At 43.7% G+C, this 18,654-nt stretch overlaps 2 protein-coding genes across 2 annotated transcripts in view; both read right to left on the bottom strand.

Annotated features, from left to right (window-relative positions):
* The window catches only part of LOC134615187 (peroxidasin homolog), a 30,911-nt gene extending 30,033 nt beyond the window's left edge, over positions 1 to 878 (bottom strand). The window contains exon 1 of the mRNA XM_063459669.1: positions 738 to 878. Within this exon, the coding sequence (XP_063315739.1) occupies positions 738 to 841 (104 nt within the window). The 5' untranslated portion in view covers positions 842 to 878. The remainder of the gene's footprint in view (positions 1 to 737) is intronic.
* Positions 879 to 3,420: 2,542 nt separating this feature from the next.
* PCMTD2 (protein-L-isoaspartate (D-aspartate) O-methyltransferase domain containing 2) overlaps positions 3,421 to 18,654 on the bottom strand; it is a 39,977-nt gene continuing 24,743 nt past the window's right edge. Inside the window, exons 4-6 of the mRNA XM_063459668.1 lie at positions 5,880 to 6,051; positions 5,382 to 5,505; positions 3,421 to 4,802 (exon numbers count right to left, since the gene is read on the bottom strand). Coding sequence (XP_063315738.1) covers positions 4,408 to 4,802; positions 5,382 to 5,505; positions 5,880 to 6,051 — 691 coding nt within the window. The 3' untranslated portion in view covers positions 3,421 to 4,407. The remainder of the gene's footprint in view (positions 4,803 to 5,381; positions 5,506 to 5,879; positions 6,052 to 18,654) is intronic.

The raw sequence follows: 18,654 nt of genomic DNA, 5'->3' as shown, positions 1-18,654 counted from the left end.
ATAATTTGCTTGTCCCATATAGTTAGCTACTAGGACTAACTAAAAATCCAAAGTGAATTTCAAATTTTAGACTACAGAGAGCCAACAACTCATATCTTAGTGAACAAGCCTTGCAAGTGTTTTCAATCCAAACCAATGTTCTACTTAACGAATAAACCCTCGGTGTGTAAACTACTCAGTGTGTAAACTATTACCTCCTAATTAGATTTATACCAGGAATGTGAAGAATTGCCAAAGGAACATTTAAACTGGAAAAACCCTTCAAACACAGCTATTCTTACCGAAACTTTGTAATTCCAAGTTTATCAAAATTCACTGCATGCTGGGAATTAATAAACGTTAATAGAAATAGCTGCACTGCGTATGAAGATCCAATTCTTCTTCTAAACCTGTTTCAGTAATGTCTGTTTGCCGAAAAAGAATAACGAGTGTCCGGAGAACCAATTCTGTTCCTCGTCTGTTACAGCTCTTTAATTCTTATACTTGCACTAATGGAATAGTTTAGACTCTCACCTGGTTATTCACCAAAGTGAGAATTCTAAGGTCAGATCCCTGAACCGGAAACATTCTCTGGCCTTCAATTTGATATTCACTTTGAATTCTCATTTTAGTATAGAAGCCTGTATCAGGTAAGACATGAACACCAGGCATAGTAAGTGCTCCTGAACGCACGCCACATGCTACCAGTGATCTTCCAATGACTGTACATTCATTTTAAAACACACAGTTGGACTCACAGTATCCTGGTCGGTGGCGGGACATTAGGGATGGTGTCCAGCATCAGATGCATGCACCGTACAGTGGTCCTGAAACACAAACAGCGACTAGGACAGGCATCCATCCGGTCCTTTAACAGGAGAACGAGAAGCAGACTTGATAGCCAGAGACGTCCAAACAGCATGTTTACAAGGGAGTTATCCAGGGTCTCTGCACAGCAAGGACCAGGCTGAGCCTGCTAAGCTCTGAAACTCAGTAGGAGGGCCCCAGGAACATGTGTTTCTTGTTAATATCCATCTTTAAACACCCTTTTGACTGAACACACACTGCCTCCCACTGTTATCCTCGTGTTCCATCGAATGCTTAATATCTGAATTCTGGCCTAACCCTTTTGTAATTGGACTGCAGTCAAGCATGTAACAGGCTGCTTGCCTTTATCAGAAATGTTCCTTTAGACCAATAATCCACCTGCTGTACACTAGAGAATGGCGGTCTGGAACGGTACCCCTGGACCCCTGCAGATAAAAGGATCATGGGAGGTGGATCTAGGTTTTCATTCATATATGTTTAACATACAGTTATATAGACACGGTAAAGCATCAAAAGAAAGTACTTTTGGGTAGACAAGAGGATGAATAAAGCTGGAACTCTCTATCAAAGTCTCATAAATGAGCTCGATATCATTCCTCAGTTTCTCAATCTACAACTATAGACTTATCCTTAAAGCAGTTCTTCTGGGGTCTTCGCATATTCTGACCTCCGATAGTGCAGGTAAGTTATAATTAATTCTTCAACTCCGGTCAATTCATCCGTTGGTGGCCAATATCAGTGCTGTATGCTTGTACATGCACAAGATTACTACACAAATGTCTATGGAGAATCCCGCATGTCCGCAGGAGCCTCCATATTATCTGGAGATGGCTGGGGCAAGTGACAAAACATGACGTTAGTAACTCTGCCTTTTGCCAAGCAGAGGATTTACCATAAGACAGAGTAGTACCTAATTTAACTTAAAGGGACACTATAGTCACCAGAACAACTACAGCTTATTGTATTTGTTCTGGTGAGTAGAATCATTACCTTCAGGCGTTTTGCTGTAAACACTGTCTTTTCAGAGAAAATGCAGTGTTTACATTACAGACTAGTGATAACTTCACTGGCCATTCCTCAGATGGCTGTTAGAGATCCTTCCTGGGTCATGGCTGCCTAAAATGCATCCAAACATTCAGTGTCTCCTCCCACTGCATGCAGACACTGAACTTTCCTCATAGACATTCATTGATTCAATGTATCTCTATGAGGAGATGCTGATTGGCCAGGGCTGTGTTTGAATCATGCTGGCTCTGCCCCTGATCTGCCCCCTTGTCAGTCTCAGCCAATTCTATGGGGAAGCATTGTGATTGGATCAGGGCACCACTTCTGATGATGTCAGCAGACTGCTTGTTTTTCTGAGGCAAACAGCATGCAGAGTTACAGCTTCAGGCTTGAATACAGTAAGATTTTTACTATATTTATGGAGGCATGAGGGGCCCAGGGGGGCTAGATGGTGGTGTTAACACTATAGGGTCAGGAATACATGTTTGTGTTCCTGACCCTATAGTGATCCTTTAAGATAATTTTTGACTGAGTTGGAATTTCAACAGAATTCCAATAATCTTTAGGAACATTTCATGAAGATTTTAGCTTTTTTTTGGTTGGGAGAGTGGCTTTAACAGTAAGCAAAGACCAGTAAAATGTAATTAAATCTCACTACTAAAATGCACATTTGTAAGTTTTCAAACGGAAAAGCGTTGATGATACAAAGGAAATGGAATGATTAAGACATGAACTGATGTTTATTGGGTAAAGCACTAAGAAATTGAGAAGCTGGAGGTTGGAATGTTTCCAATATTGCTATTCAGGCCCACAATTTGCAATTCATTGGCTAACCCACCACAATCCTCTGCTTAGTGTAAGTAAGACACTATGGCTGGGTGGGGGACAGGGTGACGCAATATTACACAGGGATCAACATTTCTAGTAGCCAATGGCAAGTAGAAATTTAGCCCTGGTGAGTGGAAATTCAGGCACGTGGCGTGGACACCCTACTGTCAGTGTGGATCCTCAGGGTTATTGGAAAATAGCAGAATCAATATAAATTTACTGTGATCAATGTTTATATCATGTATTCCATCATTACCACCGGACACAAAATTGCTTCCAAAAATATAGCAAAACAGCCATTTCCATATTATTTTCAGGATTTCCATAGGGATAACAACTACTAATATGGAGTTCACAGGAAGCCGTAGCACCGTTCTGCCACTCTAGCGTGCTCCCACATGCAGGAAGTGTCAGAGGCTGTGAGCGGAACGTACACACGCAGCCGCCTGTCCATTCCCAGGAGTCACATTACAGAAGGTTTGCAGGGTCGAGTAGACCTGACCAGTAGTATTCGTAATGTAACTTTATAAAATATTATTCCCCTCGTTTTTAGGTCCTTGCATGGAGACAAGCTGTGTGTGCGCAGCAGGCTACCTCACTGGGTTGCAAAGCTAAGCAAACATTTTATGAAATAGAATTTTACTCTTCCCTAAGTAATTAAACATGATCGTAATTCTTTTACAAACTCACAAAGATAAGAGAAACCACAACAAGGCTACAAGTCTACTGGACACATTGCCCCCTTCTGGATACACAGAAAACACTTGCAGGACAATTAGCTGCACTGGACATCCAATTTTATTTTAAATTTGCAATAACTATAAAACGAATGTTATAGAGAGAGCGACATTATGCAAATTTCCACTGGAAGATGACAAATGCGTTTTATACATTATATGCCAAAAACCACCCATACCTACAATAGAAAGGAAGTCAAGTTCAGTAGATTGTTTCGGAAGCATGAGACTGTGCAGACACCCAGCTCTGCGATGGACTAGAATTTGGGAGCTGACGGCTCTTTATTTAAATGTGCAGAATCACCCTGCGTCCAAAAAAAAAAAAAAAAAAAAGAGGCAGAAACGGCTGGGAATTCTGAATGCAGTCATTAGAAAATTAAATGCTTCCTGGAGTTTGGGTGGTTCCCATTATTTACAAGGGCATTTTTTTATTTTTTATTTATATAGAAATTAACAAATCTCTCTGGAAATGAAACAGATTTGGCTAGAGATTTACACTTGCATCCAACCAAACGAGAACATTTGCAGACCTTCGGTCAAAAAAAAAAAAAAAAAATATCTTACCAATTCGCTGCATAAATTAAAGGAAATACAAAATATTTGCTCCTAAGCAAAAATTGACAAGTTAAATAAACCAGTGAAAATGACCAATTCTGGCCAATTATCCCCTAAAATTTGAACGTTGTGGTGAAACCAGTTGTGCTTTGGAAAGAAAGTCGTGAAAAAGCACCAGACGTGTCCTAGACAAGTTCTCTTCACCCACAAACGAAAATGTCTAACAAAGCAAGCCAAATATTGTAACAGGTGATTACAGGACAAGTCTTAGCCCAGCAGAGAAAAAAAAGTCTTAACCACGGAGTACTGAGCTGGGGAAATAAGGAATGTGGTCTAAATGAAGCAACACCCACTGCTAGCCCAAAGGCCATGGCCGGAGATAATCACACCCAACGGAGGCGGCACAGTCTGCGGAGCATGCTGGAGATGCAGGAGAAGCCCCCTTACTGTACATTTCAATGCCATCAAGCTCTGTTTATTTTTCCCTGTAGTAAAGCAGATAATATTTCAGAGGGTCCGGTAGTGGGAGGCTCAGGATCTTCTCTCGCAGTAAATTGACCTGTGACTCTGCCTTGGGTTCACTTGCTGCCCTCTCCTCTTGCTCCCTGTGATCGTCAGCCACATCTTCGCAGTTGTTGTTGTTGTCGTCGTCGAAATCGAATGGGTTAGGGATCCGGCTGGCGTAAACCTGCTTGTCCAAAACGACAAGAGTGTCCAAACGGCGCCTTCGCAGTCTCTTGCGCTTGAAGGTAGGTGGGTTTTTCCGTACTCCACTAACTCCTCGGCAACCAAATCCTTGGTTTATCTTTTTAATGCGGGTCCTGATGGCAATGCGAGACAGGTCCTGAAGAGTGCGCACGTTTGGAGGAGCTAAAAACAAAAACAAGTCAACGTTTGCAATATAACCTAAACATACAGTTTTATAAATCTCCCTCTATATACCAAAATGAGATAAATAATTCCTTAGAAAGTAATGAACTTGATTTCTACGAAACCAGGAATCTCTGTAAAACCGGATTTTCCTGCCAGGCACAGAACAATCTCTTTGTCCTTGGCACAGATGGCATGCCCGGCATAGAAACATACCCTGCATTAGAAAGAGGTGGCAAGCTGGTGGGCGAAATCTTCCCTTGTTACTGTTCAGAGCACTTCCTAAGCATTTAATAAAATCAATAAAATGTGCTAAACTGGGCAAAATAAAACATTTACCCAATTGGTGTGATTCAAATTTACTATAAAGTCTAAAAACGGGAAGGAAATATTTTTTTATGTATAGTTTGGTTGTGTGTGTATCCCGTTTTAGTATGTTTCACAAAATGTAAAACATTACTTTTTAAAATCTTTATCCAAATTCAGTCTTTGCGTGTCACATTTTCTCACAAAAACATTCAAATAGAATTAGGACAGATTTTTAAAATCGATTTCCATTCACCCATATTATTTACTTACGCAGTCTGAGGCTCTTGGCTTTCCCAGTTTCTCCTTTCGAGGGCTGAATGAGGGGAGCAAACGACACTGCCAGGATTTTCTTTGTGTCCCACGTGGAGGTGCTGGTGCGGGTTATCTTGGTGAGCTAAACAGAAAATGAGAACTGTAATGGATGGGATGGAGTAAGCCACAGACAAAGACTGAAAGGGACCCTGCATAGGGAAATATCTACCAAGTAGTTTCCCCCCCATTGGAGTATTTCTTTTAGTAGACCAAGTATCCTTTTAAATCACAACATAAAACACAGCTCACACTCCTTACAATCTCTGGACATGCTATTTTCTGACACAGCTCCCAGCCTGTTCAAATGTCCTTTATGGCACGTGGAGTAGATAAACGTGAGCTAATGCTCAGTGTAGTTATATGGATAGAAGGCTGATAGTCTGTTACTCTATTACACATACAAACTGAAATGTCTGTTGCATTGGGAAAGCTGGGGATCAGTACCACGGCAGTTACCTTCTCCTCTATTGGCATGACGAGGATTCCCCCAATTTTCAGAAGATTCTTCATATACTCTTCATGCTCTTTCTGTACCCCAGCCCCGCAATACACTCTGTCATACGCAGAGGAGTCCAGAGAAATGTCTAAGCAGTTTCCACTTACAAAGCAGGGTTCACAAAAATCAAACCTGGGGAAGAGCACATAATATAAAACAAGGGGTTACAAAAATCAAACCTGGGAAAGAGCACATAATATAAAACAAGGGGTTACAAAGAACAAACCTGGGGGAAGGGCACGGAATATAAAACAAGGGGTTACAAAGAACAAACCTGGGGGAGGGGCACGGAATATAAAACAAGGGGTTACAAAAATCAAACCTGGGGGAGGGGCACGGAATATAAAACAAGGGGTTACAAAGATCAAACCTGGGGGAGGGGCACGGAATATAAAACAAGGGGTTACAAAGAACAAACCTGGGGGAGGGGCACATAATATAAAACAAGGGGTTACAAAGAACAAACCTGGGGGAAGGGCACGGAATATAAAACAAGGGGTTACAAAGAACAAACCTGGGGAAGGGCACGGAATATAAAACAAGGGGTTACAAAGAACAAACCTGGGGGAGGGGCACGTAATATAAAACAAGGGGTTACAAAGAACAAACCTGGGGGAAGGGCACGTAATATAAAACAAGGGGTTACAAAGATCAAACCTGGGGGAAGGGCACGGAATATAAAACAAGGGGTTACAAAGAACAAACCTGGGGGAAGGGCACGTAATATAAAACAAGGGGTTACAAAGAACAAACCTGGGGGAGGGGCACGTAATATAAAACAAGGGGTTACAAAGAACAAACCTGGGGGAGGGGCACGGAATATAAAACAAGGGGTTACAAAGAACAAACCTGGGGAAGGGCACGGAATATAAAACAAGGGGTTACAAAGAACAAACCTGGGGGAAGGGCACGTAATATAAAACAAGGGGTTACAAAGAACAAACCTGGGGGAGGGGCACGGAATATAAAACAAGGGGTTACAAAGAACAAACCTGGGGGAAGGGCACGTAATATAAAACAAGGGGTTACAAAGAACAAACCTGGGGGAAGGGCACGGAATATAAAACAAGGGGTTACAAAGAACAAACCTGGGGGAAGGGCACGTAATATAAAACAAGGGGTTACAAAGAACAAACCTGGGGGAGGGGCACGTAATATAAAACAAGGGGTTACAAAGATCAAACCTGGGGGAGGGGCACGGAATATAAAACAAGGGGTTACAAAGAACAAACCTGGGGGAAGGGCACGTAATATAAAACAAGGGGTTACAAAGAACAAACCTGGGGGAGGGGCACGGAATATAAAACAAGGGGTTACAAAGAACAAACCTGGGGGAGGGGCACGGAATATAAAACAAGGGGTTACAAAGATCAAACCTGGGGGAAGAGCACAGAATATAAAACAAGGGGTTACAAAGATCAAACCTGGGGGAGGGGCACGTAATATAAAACAAGGGGTTACAAAGATCAAACCTGGGGGAGGGGCACGTAATATAAAACAAGGGGTTACAAAGAACAAACCTGGGGGAGGGGCACGTAATATAAAACAAGGGGTTACAAAGATCAAACCTGGGGGAGGGGCACGTAATATAAAACAAGGGGTTACAAAGAACAAACCTGGGGGAAGGGCACGTAATATAAAACAAGGGGTTACAAAGAACAAACCTGGGGGAAGGGCACGTAATATAAAACAAGGGGTTACAAAGAACAAACCTGGGGGAGGGGCACGTAATATAAAACAAGGGGTTACAAAGAACAAACCTGGGGGAAGGGCACGTAATATAAAACAAGGGGTTACAAAGAACAAACCTGGGGGAAGGGCACGTAATATAAAACAAGGGGTTACAAAGAACAAACCTGGGGGAAGGGCACGGAATATAAAACAAGGGGTTACAAAGAACAAACCTGGGGGAGGGGCACGGAATATAAAACAAGGGGTTACAAAGAACAAACCTGGGGGAAGGGCACGTAATATAAAACAAGGGGTTACAAAGAACAAACCTGGGGGAAGGGCACGTAATATAAAACAAGGGGTTACAAAAAACAAACCTGGGGGAAGGGCACGTAATATAAAACAAGGGGTTACAAAGAAGAAACCTGGGGGAAGGGCACGGAATATAAAACAAGGGGTTACAAAGAAGAAACCTGGGGGAGGGGCACGGAATATAAAACAAGGGGTTACAAAGAACAAACCTGGGGGAAGGGCACGTAATATAAAACAAGGGGTTACAAAGAACAAACCTGGGGGAGGGGCACGTAATATAAAACAAGGGGTTACAAAGAACAAACCTGGGGGAAGGGCACGTAATATAAAACAAGGGGTTACAAAGAACAAACCTGGGGGAGGGGCACGGAATATAAAACAAGGGGTTACAAAGAACAAACCTGGGGGAGGGGCACGTAATATAAAACAAGGGGTTACAAAGAACAAACCTGGGGGAAGGGCACGGAATATAAAACAAGGGGTTACAAAGAACAAACCTGGGGGAAGGGCACGTAATATAAAACAAGGGGTTACAAAGAACAAACCTGGGGGAAGGGCACGTAATATAAAACAAGGGGTTACAAAGAACAAACCTGGGGGAAGGGCACGGAATATAAAACAAGGGGTTACAAAGAACAAACCTGGGGGAGGGGCACGTAATATAAAACAAGGGGTTACAAAGAACAAACCTGGGGGAAGGGCACGTAATATAAAACAAGGGGTTACAAAAAACAAACCTGGGGGAAGGGCACGTAATATAAAACAAGGGGTTACAAAAATCAAACCTGGGGGAGGGGCACGTAATATAAAACAAGGGGTTAAAAAGATCAAACCTGGGGGAAGGGCACGTAATATAAAACAAGGGGTTACAAAGAACAAACCTGGGGGAGGGGCACGTAATATAAAACAAGGGGTTACAAAGAACAAACCTGGGGGAGGGGCACGGAATATAAAACAAGGGGTTACAAAGAACAAACCTGGGGGAAGGGCACGTAATATAAAACAAGGGGTTACAAAAATCAAACCTGGGGGAGGGGCACGTAATATAAAACAAGGGGTTACAAAGAACAAACCTGGGGGAAGGGCACGTAATATAAAACAAGGGGTTACAAAAATCAAACCTGGGGGAGGGGCACGGAATATAAAACAAGGGGTTACAAAAATCAAACCTGGGGGAGGGGCACGTAATATAAAACAAGGGGTTACAAAGATCAAACCTGGGGGAAGGGCACGTAATATAAAACAAGGGGTTACAAAGAACAAACCTGGGGGAAGGGCACGGAATATAAAACAAGGGGTTACAAAGAACAAACCTGGGGGAGGGGCACGTAATATAAAACAAGGGGTTACAAAGAACAAACCTGGGGGAGGGGCACGTAATATAAAACAAGGGGTTACAAAGAACAAACCTGGGGGAAGGGCACGTAATATAAAACAAGGGGTTACAAAAATCAAACCTGGGGGAGGGGCACGGAATATAAAACAAGGGGTTACAAAAATCAAACCTGGGGGAGGGGCACGGAATATAAAACAAGGGGTTACAAAGAACAAACCTGGGGGAAGGGCACGTAATATAAAACAAGGGCTTACAAAAATCAAACCTGGGGGAGGGGCACGCAATATAAAACAAGGGGTTACAAAGAACAAACCTGGGGGAAGGGCACGTAATATAAAACAAGGGGTTACAAAGAACAAACCTGGGGGAGGGGCACGTAATATAAAACAAGGGGTTACAAAGAACAAACCTGGGGGAAGGGCACGTAATATAAAACAAGGGGTTACAAAGATCAAACCTGGGGGAGGGGCACGTAATATAAAACAAGGGGTTACAAAGAACAAACCTGGGGGAAGGGCACGTAATATAAAACAAGGGGTTACAAAGAACAAACCTGGGGGAAGGGCACGTAATATAAAACAAGGGGTTACAAAAATCAAACCTGGGGGAGGGGCACGTAATATAAAACAAGGGGTTACAAAAATCAAACCTGGGGGAGGGGCACGTAATATAAAACAAGGGGTTACAAAGAACAAACCTGGGGGAAGGGCACGTAATATAAAACAAGGGGTTACAAAGAACAAACCTGGGGGAGGGGCACGTAATATAAAACAAGGGGTTACAAAGAACAAACCTGGGGGAGGGGCACGTAATATAAAACAAGGGGTTACAAAGAACAAACCTGGGGGAGGGGCACGTAATATAAAACAAGGGGTTACAAAGATCAAACCTGTGGGAGGGGCACGTAATATAAAACAAGGGGTTACAAAGAACAAACCTGGGGGAAGGGCACGTAATATAAAACAAGGGGTTACAAAGAACAAACCTGGGGGAGGGGCACGGAATATAAAACAAGGGGTTACAAAGAACAAACCTGGGGGAAGGGCACGTAATATAAAACAAGGGGTTACAAAGAACAAACCTGGGGGAGGGGCACGTAATATAAAACAAGGGGTTACAAAGATCAAACCTGGGGGAGGGGCACGTAATATAAAACAAGGGGTTACAAAGAACAAACCTGGGGGAAGGGCACGTAATATAAAACAAGGGGTTACAAAGAACAAACCTGGGGGAAGGGCACGTAATATAAAACAAGGGGTTACAAAGATCAAACCTGGGGGAAGGGCACGGAATATAAAACAAGGGGTTACAAAGAACAAACCTGGGGGAGGGGCACGGAATATAAAACAAGGGGTTACAAAGAACAAACCTGGGGGAGGGGCACGGAATATAAAACAAGGGGTTACAAAGAACAAACCTGGGGGAAGGGCACGTAATATAAAACAAGGGGTTACAAAAATCAAACCTGGGGAAGGGCACGGAATATAAAACAAGGGGTTACAAAGAACAAACCTGGGGGAAGGGCACGGAATATAAAACAAGGGGTTACAAAGAACAAACCTGGGGAGGGGCACGTAATATAAAACAAGGGGTTACAAAGAACAAACCTGGGGGAAGGGCACGTAATATAAAACAAGGGGTTACAAAGAACAAACCTGGGGGAGGGGCACGGAATATAAAACAAGGGGTTACAAAGAACAAACCTGGGGGAGGGGCACGGAATATAAAACAAGGGGTTACAAAAATCAAACCTGGGGAAGGGCACGTAATATAAAACAAGGGGTTACAAAGAACAAACCTGGGGGAGGGGCACGGAATATAAAACAAGGGGTTACAAAAATCAAACCTGGGGAAGGGCACGTAATATAAAACAAGGGGTTACAAAGAACAAACCTGGGGGAGGGGCACGTAATATAAAACAAGGGGTTACAAAGAACAAACCTGGGGGAGGGGCACGGAATATAAAACAAGGGGTTACAAAGAACAAACCTGGGGGAAGGGCACGTAATATAAAACAAGGGGTTACAAAGAACAAACCTGGGGGAAGGGCACGGAATATAAAACAAGGGGTTACAAAGAACAAACCTGGGGGAGGGGCACGGAATATAAAACAAGGGGTTACAAAGAACAAACCTGGGGGAGGGGCACGGAATATAAAACAAGGGGTTACAAAGAACAAACCTGGGGGAAGGGCACGTAATATAAAACAAGGGGTTACAAAGAACAAACCTGGGGGAGGGGCACATAATATAAAACAAGGGGTTACAAAGATCAAACCTGGGGGAAGGGCACGGAATATAAAACAAGGGGTTACAAAGATCAAACCTGGGGGAGGGCACGGAATATAAAACAAGGGGTTACAAAGAAGAAACCTGGGGGAAGGGCACGGAATATAAAACAAGGGGTTACAAAGAACAAACCTGGGGGAAGGGCACGGAATATAAAACAAGGGGTTACAAAGAACAAACCTGGGGGAGGGGCACGGAATATAAAACAAGGGGTTACAAAGAACAAACCTGGGGGAAGGGCATGTAATATAAAACAAGGGGTTACAAAGAACAAACCTGGGGGAGGGGCACGGAATATAAAACAAGGGGTTACAAAGAACAAACCTGGGGGAGGGGCACGTAATATAAAACAAGGGGTTACAAAAATCAAACCTGGGGAAGGGCACGTAATATAAAACAAGGGGTTACAAAGAACAAACCTGGGGGAAGGGCACGGAATATAAAACAAGGGGTTACAAAGAACAAACCTGGGGGAGGGGCACGGAATATAAAACAAGGGGTTACAAAGAACAAACCTGGGGGAGGGGCACGGAATATAAAACAAGGGGTTACAAAGAACAAACCTGGGGGAGGGGCACGGAATATAAAACAAGGGGTTACAAAGAACAAACCTGGGGGAAGGGCACGTAATATAAAACAAGGGGTTACAAAAATCAAACCTGGGGAAGGGCACGTAATATAAAACAAGGGGTTACAAAGAACAAACCTGGGGGAAGGGCACGGAATATAAAACAAGGGGTTACAAAGATCAAACCTGGGGGAAGGGCACGTAATATAAAACAAGGGGTTACAAAGATCAAACCTGGGGGAAGGGCACGTAATATAAAACAAGGGGTTACAAAGAACAAACCTGGGGGAGGGGCACGTAATATAAAACAAGGGGTTACAAAGAACAAACCTGGGGGAAGGGCACGTAATATAAAACAAGGGGTTACAAAGAACAAACCTGGGGGAGGGGCACGTAATATAAAACAAGGGGTTACAAAGATCAAACCTGGGGGAGGGGCACGTAATATAAAACAAGGGGTTACAAAGAACAAACCTGGGGAAGGGCACGTAATATAAAACAAGGGGTTACAAAGAACAAACCTGGGGGAAGGGCACGTAATATAAAACAAGGGGTTACAAAGAACAAACCTGGGGGAGGGGCACGTAATATAAAACAAGGGGTTACAAAAATCAAACCTGGGGGAGGGGCACGGAATATAAAACAAGGGGTTACAAAGAACAAACCTGGGGGAGGGGCACATAATATAAAACAAGGGGTTACAAAGATCAAACCTGGGGGAAGGGCACGGAATATAAAACAAGGGGTTACAAAGATCAAACCTGGGGGAGGGGCACGGAATATAAAACAAGGGGTTACAAAGATCAAACCTGGGGGAGGGGCACGTAATATAAAACAAGGGGTTACAAAGAACAAACCTGGGGGAGGGGCACATAATATAAAACAAGGGGTTACAAAGATCAAACCTGGGGGAGGGGCACGTAATATAAAACAAGGGGTTACAAAGATCAAACTTGGGGGAGGGGCACGTAATATAAAACAAGGGGTTACAAAGAACAAACCTGGGGGAAGGGCACGTAATATAAAACAAGGGGTTACAAAGAACAAACCTGGGGAAGGGCACGTAATATAAAACAAGGGGTTACAAAGAACAAACCTGGGGAAGGGCACGTAATATAAAACAAGGGGTTACAAAGAACAAACCTGGGGGAGGGGCACGTAATATAAAACAAGGGGTTACAAAAATCAAACCTGGGGGAGGGGCACGGAATATAAAACAAGGGGTTACAAAGAACAAACCTGGGGGAGGGGCACATAATATAAAACAAGGGGTTACAAAGATCAAACCTGGGGGAGGGGCACGTAATATAAAACAAGGGGTTACAAAGATCAAACCTGGGGGAGGGGCACGTAATATAAAACAAGGGGTTACAAAGAACAAACCTGGGGGAAGGGCACGGAATATAAAACAAGGGGTTACAAAGAACAAACCTGGGGGAGGGGCACGTAATATAAAACAAGGGGTTACAAAGAAGAAACCTGGGGGAGAGGCACGGAATATAAAACAAGGGGTTACAAAGAACAAACCTGGGGGAAGGGCACGTAATATAAAACAAGGGGTTACAAAGAACAAACCTGGGGGAGGGGCACATAATATAAAACAAGGGGTTACAAAGATCAAACCTGGGGGAAGGGCACGGAATATAAAACAAGGGGTTACAAAGATCAAACCTGGGGGAGGGCACGGAATATAAAACAAGGGGTTACAAAGAAGAAACCTGGGGGAAGGGCACGGAATATAAAACAAGGGGTTACAAAGAACAAACCTGGGGGAAGGGCACGGAATATAAAACAAGGGGTTACAAAGAAGAAACCTGGGGGAAGGGCACGTAATATAAAACAAGGGGTTACAAAGAACAAACCTGGGGAAGGGCACGTAATATAAAACAAGTGGTTACAAAGATCAAACCTGGGGGAGGGGCACGTAATATAAAACAAGGGGTTACAAAGAACAAACCTGGGGGAAGGGCACGTAATATAAAACAAGGGGTTACAAAGAACAAACCTGGGGGAAGGGCACGTAATATAAAACAAGGGGTTACAAAGAACAAACCTGGGGGAGGGGCACATAATATAAAACAAGGGGTTACAAAGATCAAACCTGGGGGAAGGGCACGGAATATAAAACAAGGGGTTACAAAGAACAAACCTGGGGGAAGGGCACGTAATATAAAACAAGGGGTTACAAAGATCAAACCTGGGGGAAGGGCACGTAATATAAAACAAGGGGTTACAAAGAACAAACCTGGGGGAAGGGCACGTAATATAAAACAAGGGGTTACAAAGAACAAACCTGGGGGAGGGGCACATAATATAAAACAAGGGGTTACAAAGATCAAACCTGGGGGAAGGGCACGGAATATAAAACAAGGGGTTACAAAGATCAAACCTGGGGGAAGGGCACGTAATATAAAACAAGGGGTTACAAAGATCAAACCTGGGGGAAGGGCACGGAATATAAAACAAGGGGTTACAAAGATCAAACCTGGGGGAAGGGCACGTAATATAAAACAAGGGGTTACAAAGAACAAACCTGGGGGAAGGGCACGTAATATAAAACAAGGGGTTACAAAGAACAAACCTGGGGGAGGGGCACGGAATATAAAACAAGGGGTTACAAAGAACAAACCTGGGGGAAGGGCACGTAATATAAAACAAGGGGTTACAAAAATCAAACCTGGGGAAGGGCACGTAATATAAAACAAGGGGTTACAAAGAACAAACCTGGGGGAAGGGCACGGAATATAAAACAAGGGGTTACAAAGATCAAACCTGGGGGAAGGGCACGTAATATAAAACAAGGGGTTACAAAGATCAAACCTGGGGGAAGGGCACGTAATATAAAACAAGGGGTTACAAAGAACAAACCTGGGGGAAGGGCACGGAATATAAAACAAGGGGTTACAAAGAACAAACCTGGGGGAGGGGCACGGAATATAAAACAAGGGGTTACAAAGAACAAACCTGGGGGAGGGGCACGTAATATAAAACAAGGGGTTACAAAGAACAAACCTGGGGGAAGGGCACGGAATATAAAACAAGGGGTTACAAAGAACAAACCTGGGGGAGGGGCACGTAATATAAAACAAGGGGTTACAAAAATCAAACCTGGGGAAGGGCACGTAATATAAAACAAGGGGTTACAAAGAACAAACCTGGGGGAAGGGCATGTAATATAAAACAAGGGGTTACAAAGAACAAACCTGGGGGAGGGGCACGGAATATAAAACAAGGGGTTACAAAGAACAAACCTGGGGGAGGGGCACGTAATATAAAACAAGGGGTTACAAAAATCAAACCTGGGGAAGGGCACGTAATATAAAACAAGGGGTTACAAAGAACAAACCTAGGGGAAGGGCACGGAATATAAAACAAGGGGTTACAAAGAACAAACCTGGGGGAGGGGCACGGAATATAAAACAAGGGGTTACAAAGAACAAACCTGGGGGAGGGGCACGGAATATAAAACAAGGGGTTACAAAGAACAAACCTGGGGGAGGGGCACGGAATATAAAACAAGGGGTTACAAAGAACAAACCTGGGGGAAGGGCACGTAATATAAAACAAGGGGTTACAAAAATCAAACCTGGGGAAGGGCACGTAATATAAAACAAGGGGTTACAAAGAACAAACCTGGGGGAAGGGCACGGAATATAAAACAAGGGGTTACAAAGATCAAACCTGGGGGAAGGGCACGTAATATAAAACAAGGGGTTACAAAGATCAAACCTGGGGGAAGGGCACGTAATATAAAACAAGGGGTTACAAAGAACAAACCTGGGGGAGGGGCACGTAATATAAAACAAGGGGTTACAAAGAACAAACCTGGGGGAAGGGCACGTAATATAAAACAAGGGGTTACAAAGAACAAACCTGGGGGAGGGGCACGTAATATAAAACAAGGGGTTACAAAGATCAAACCTGGGGGAGGGGCACGTAATATAAAACAAGGGGTTACAAAGAACAAACCTGGGGAAGGGCACGTAATATAAAACAAGGGGTTACAAAGAACAAACCTGGGGGAAGGGCACGTAATATAAAACAAGGGGTTACAAAGAACAAACCTGGGGGAGGGGCACGTAATATAAAACAAGGGGTTACAAAAATCAAACCTGGGGGAGGGGCACGGAATATAAAACAAGGGGTTACAAAGAACAAACCTGGGGGAGGGGCACATAATATAAAACAAGGGGTTACAAAGATCAAACCTGGGGGAAGGGCACGGAATATAAAACAAGGGGTTACAAAGATCAAACCTGGGGGAGGGGCACGGAATATAAAACAAGGGGTTACAAAGATCAAACCTGGGGGAGGGGCACGTAATATAAAACAAGGGGTTACAAAGAACAAACCTGGGGGAGGGGCACATAATATAAAACAAGGGGTTACAAAGATCAAACCTGGGGGAGGGGCACGTAATATAAAACAAGGGGTTACAAAGATCAAACTTGGGGGAGGGGCACGTAATATAAAACAAGGGGTTACAAAGAACAAACCTGGGGGAAGGGCACGTAATATAAAACAAGGGGTTACAAAGAACAAACCTGGGGAAGGGCACGTAATATAAAACAAGGGGTTACAAAGAACAAACCTGGGGAAGGGCACGTAATATAAAACAAGGGGTTACAAAGAACAAACCTGGGGGAGGGGCACGGAATATAAAACAAGGGGTTACAAAGAACAAACCTGGGGGAGGGGCACGTAATATAAAACAAGGGGTTACAAAGAACAAACCTGGGGGAAGGGCACGGAATATAAAACAAGGGGTTACAAAGAACAAACCTGGGGGAGGGGCACGTAATATAAAACAAGGGGTTACAAAAATCAAACCTGGGGAAGGGCACGTAATATAAAACAAGGGGTTACAAAGAACAAACCTGGGGGAAGGGCATGTAATATAAAACAAGGGGTTACAAAGAACAAACCTGGGGGAGGGGCACGGAATATAAAACAAGGGGTTACAAAGAACAAACCTGGGGGAGGGGCACGTAATATAAAACAAGGGGTTACAAAAATCAAACCTGGGGAAGGGCACGTAATATAAAACAAGGGGTTACAAAGAACAAACCTGGGGGAAGGGCACGGAATATAAAACAAGGGGTTACAAAGAACAAACCTGGGGGAGGGGCACGGAATATAAAACAAGGGGTTACAAAGAACAAACCTGGGGGAGGGGCACGGAATATAAAACAAGGGGTTACAAAGAACAAACCTGGGGGAGGGGCACGGAATATAAAACAAGGGGTTACAAAGAACAAACCTGGGGGAAGGGCACGTAATATAAAACAAGGGGTTACAAAAATCAAACCTGGGGAAGGGCACGTAATATAAAACAAGGGGTTACAAAGAACAAACCTGGGGGAAGGGCACGGAATATAAAACAAGGGGTTACAAAGATCAAACCTGGGGGAAGGGCACGTAATATAAAACAAGGGGTTACAAAGATCAAACCTGGGGGAAGGGCACGTAATATAAAACAAGGGGTTACAAAGAACAAACCTGGGGGAGGGGCACGTAATATAAAACAAGGGGTTACAAAGAACAAACCTGGGGGAAGGGCACGTAATATAAAACAAGGGGTTACAAAGAACAAACCTGGGGGAGGGGCACGTAATATAAAACAAGGGGTTACAAAGATCAAACCTGGGGGAGGGGCACGTAATATAAAACAAGGGGTTACAAAGAACAAACCTGGGGAAGGGCACGTAATATAAAACAAGGGGTTACAAAGAACAAACCTGGGGGAAGGGCACGTAATATAAAACAAGGGGTTACAAAGAACAAACCTGGGGGAGGGGCACGTAATATAAAACAAGGGGTTACAAAAATCAAACCTGGGGGAGGGGCACGGAATATAAAACAAGGGGTTACAAAGAACAAACCTGGGGGAGGGGCACATAATATAAAACAAGGGGTTACAAAGATCAAACCTGGGGGAAGGGCACGGAATATAAAACAAGGGGTTACAAAGATCAAACCTGGGGGAGGGGCACGGAATATAAAACAAGGGGTTACAAAGATCAAACCTGGGGGAGGGGCACGTAATATAAAACAAGGGGTTACAAAGAACAAACCTGGGGGAGGGGCACATAATATAAAACAAGGGGTTACAAAGATCAAACCTGGGGGAGGGGCACGTAATATAAAACAAGGGGTTACAAAGATCAAACTTGGGGGAGGGGCACGTAATATAAAACAAGGGGTTACAAAGAACAAACCTGGGGGAAGGGCACGTAATATAAAACAAGGGGTTACAAAGAACAAACCTGGGGAAGGGCACGTAATATAAAACAAGGGGTTACAAAGAACAAACCTGGGGAAGGGCACGTAATATAAAACAAGGGGTTACAAAGAACAAACCTGGGGGAGGGGCACGTAATATAAAACAAGGGGTTACAAAAATCAAACCTGGGGGAGGGGCACGGAATATAAAACAAGGGGTTACAAAGAACAAACCTGGGGGAGGGGCACATAATATAAAACAAGGGGTTACAAAGATCAAACCTGGGGGAGGGGCACGTAATATAAAACAAGGGGTTACAAAGATCAAACCTGGGGGA

This window comes from Pelobates fuscus, chromosome 6 (assembly GCF_036172605.1).
Source record: "Pelobates fuscus isolate aPelFus1 chromosome 6, aPelFus1.pri, whole genome shotgun sequence".
Classification (NCBI taxonomy): Eukaryota; Metazoa; Chordata; class Amphibia; order Anura; family Pelobatidae; genus Pelobates; species Pelobates fuscus.
The sequence above is the reverse complement of the archived record's forward strand: the minus strand, read 5'-3'. Positions and strand labels throughout refer to the sequence as shown.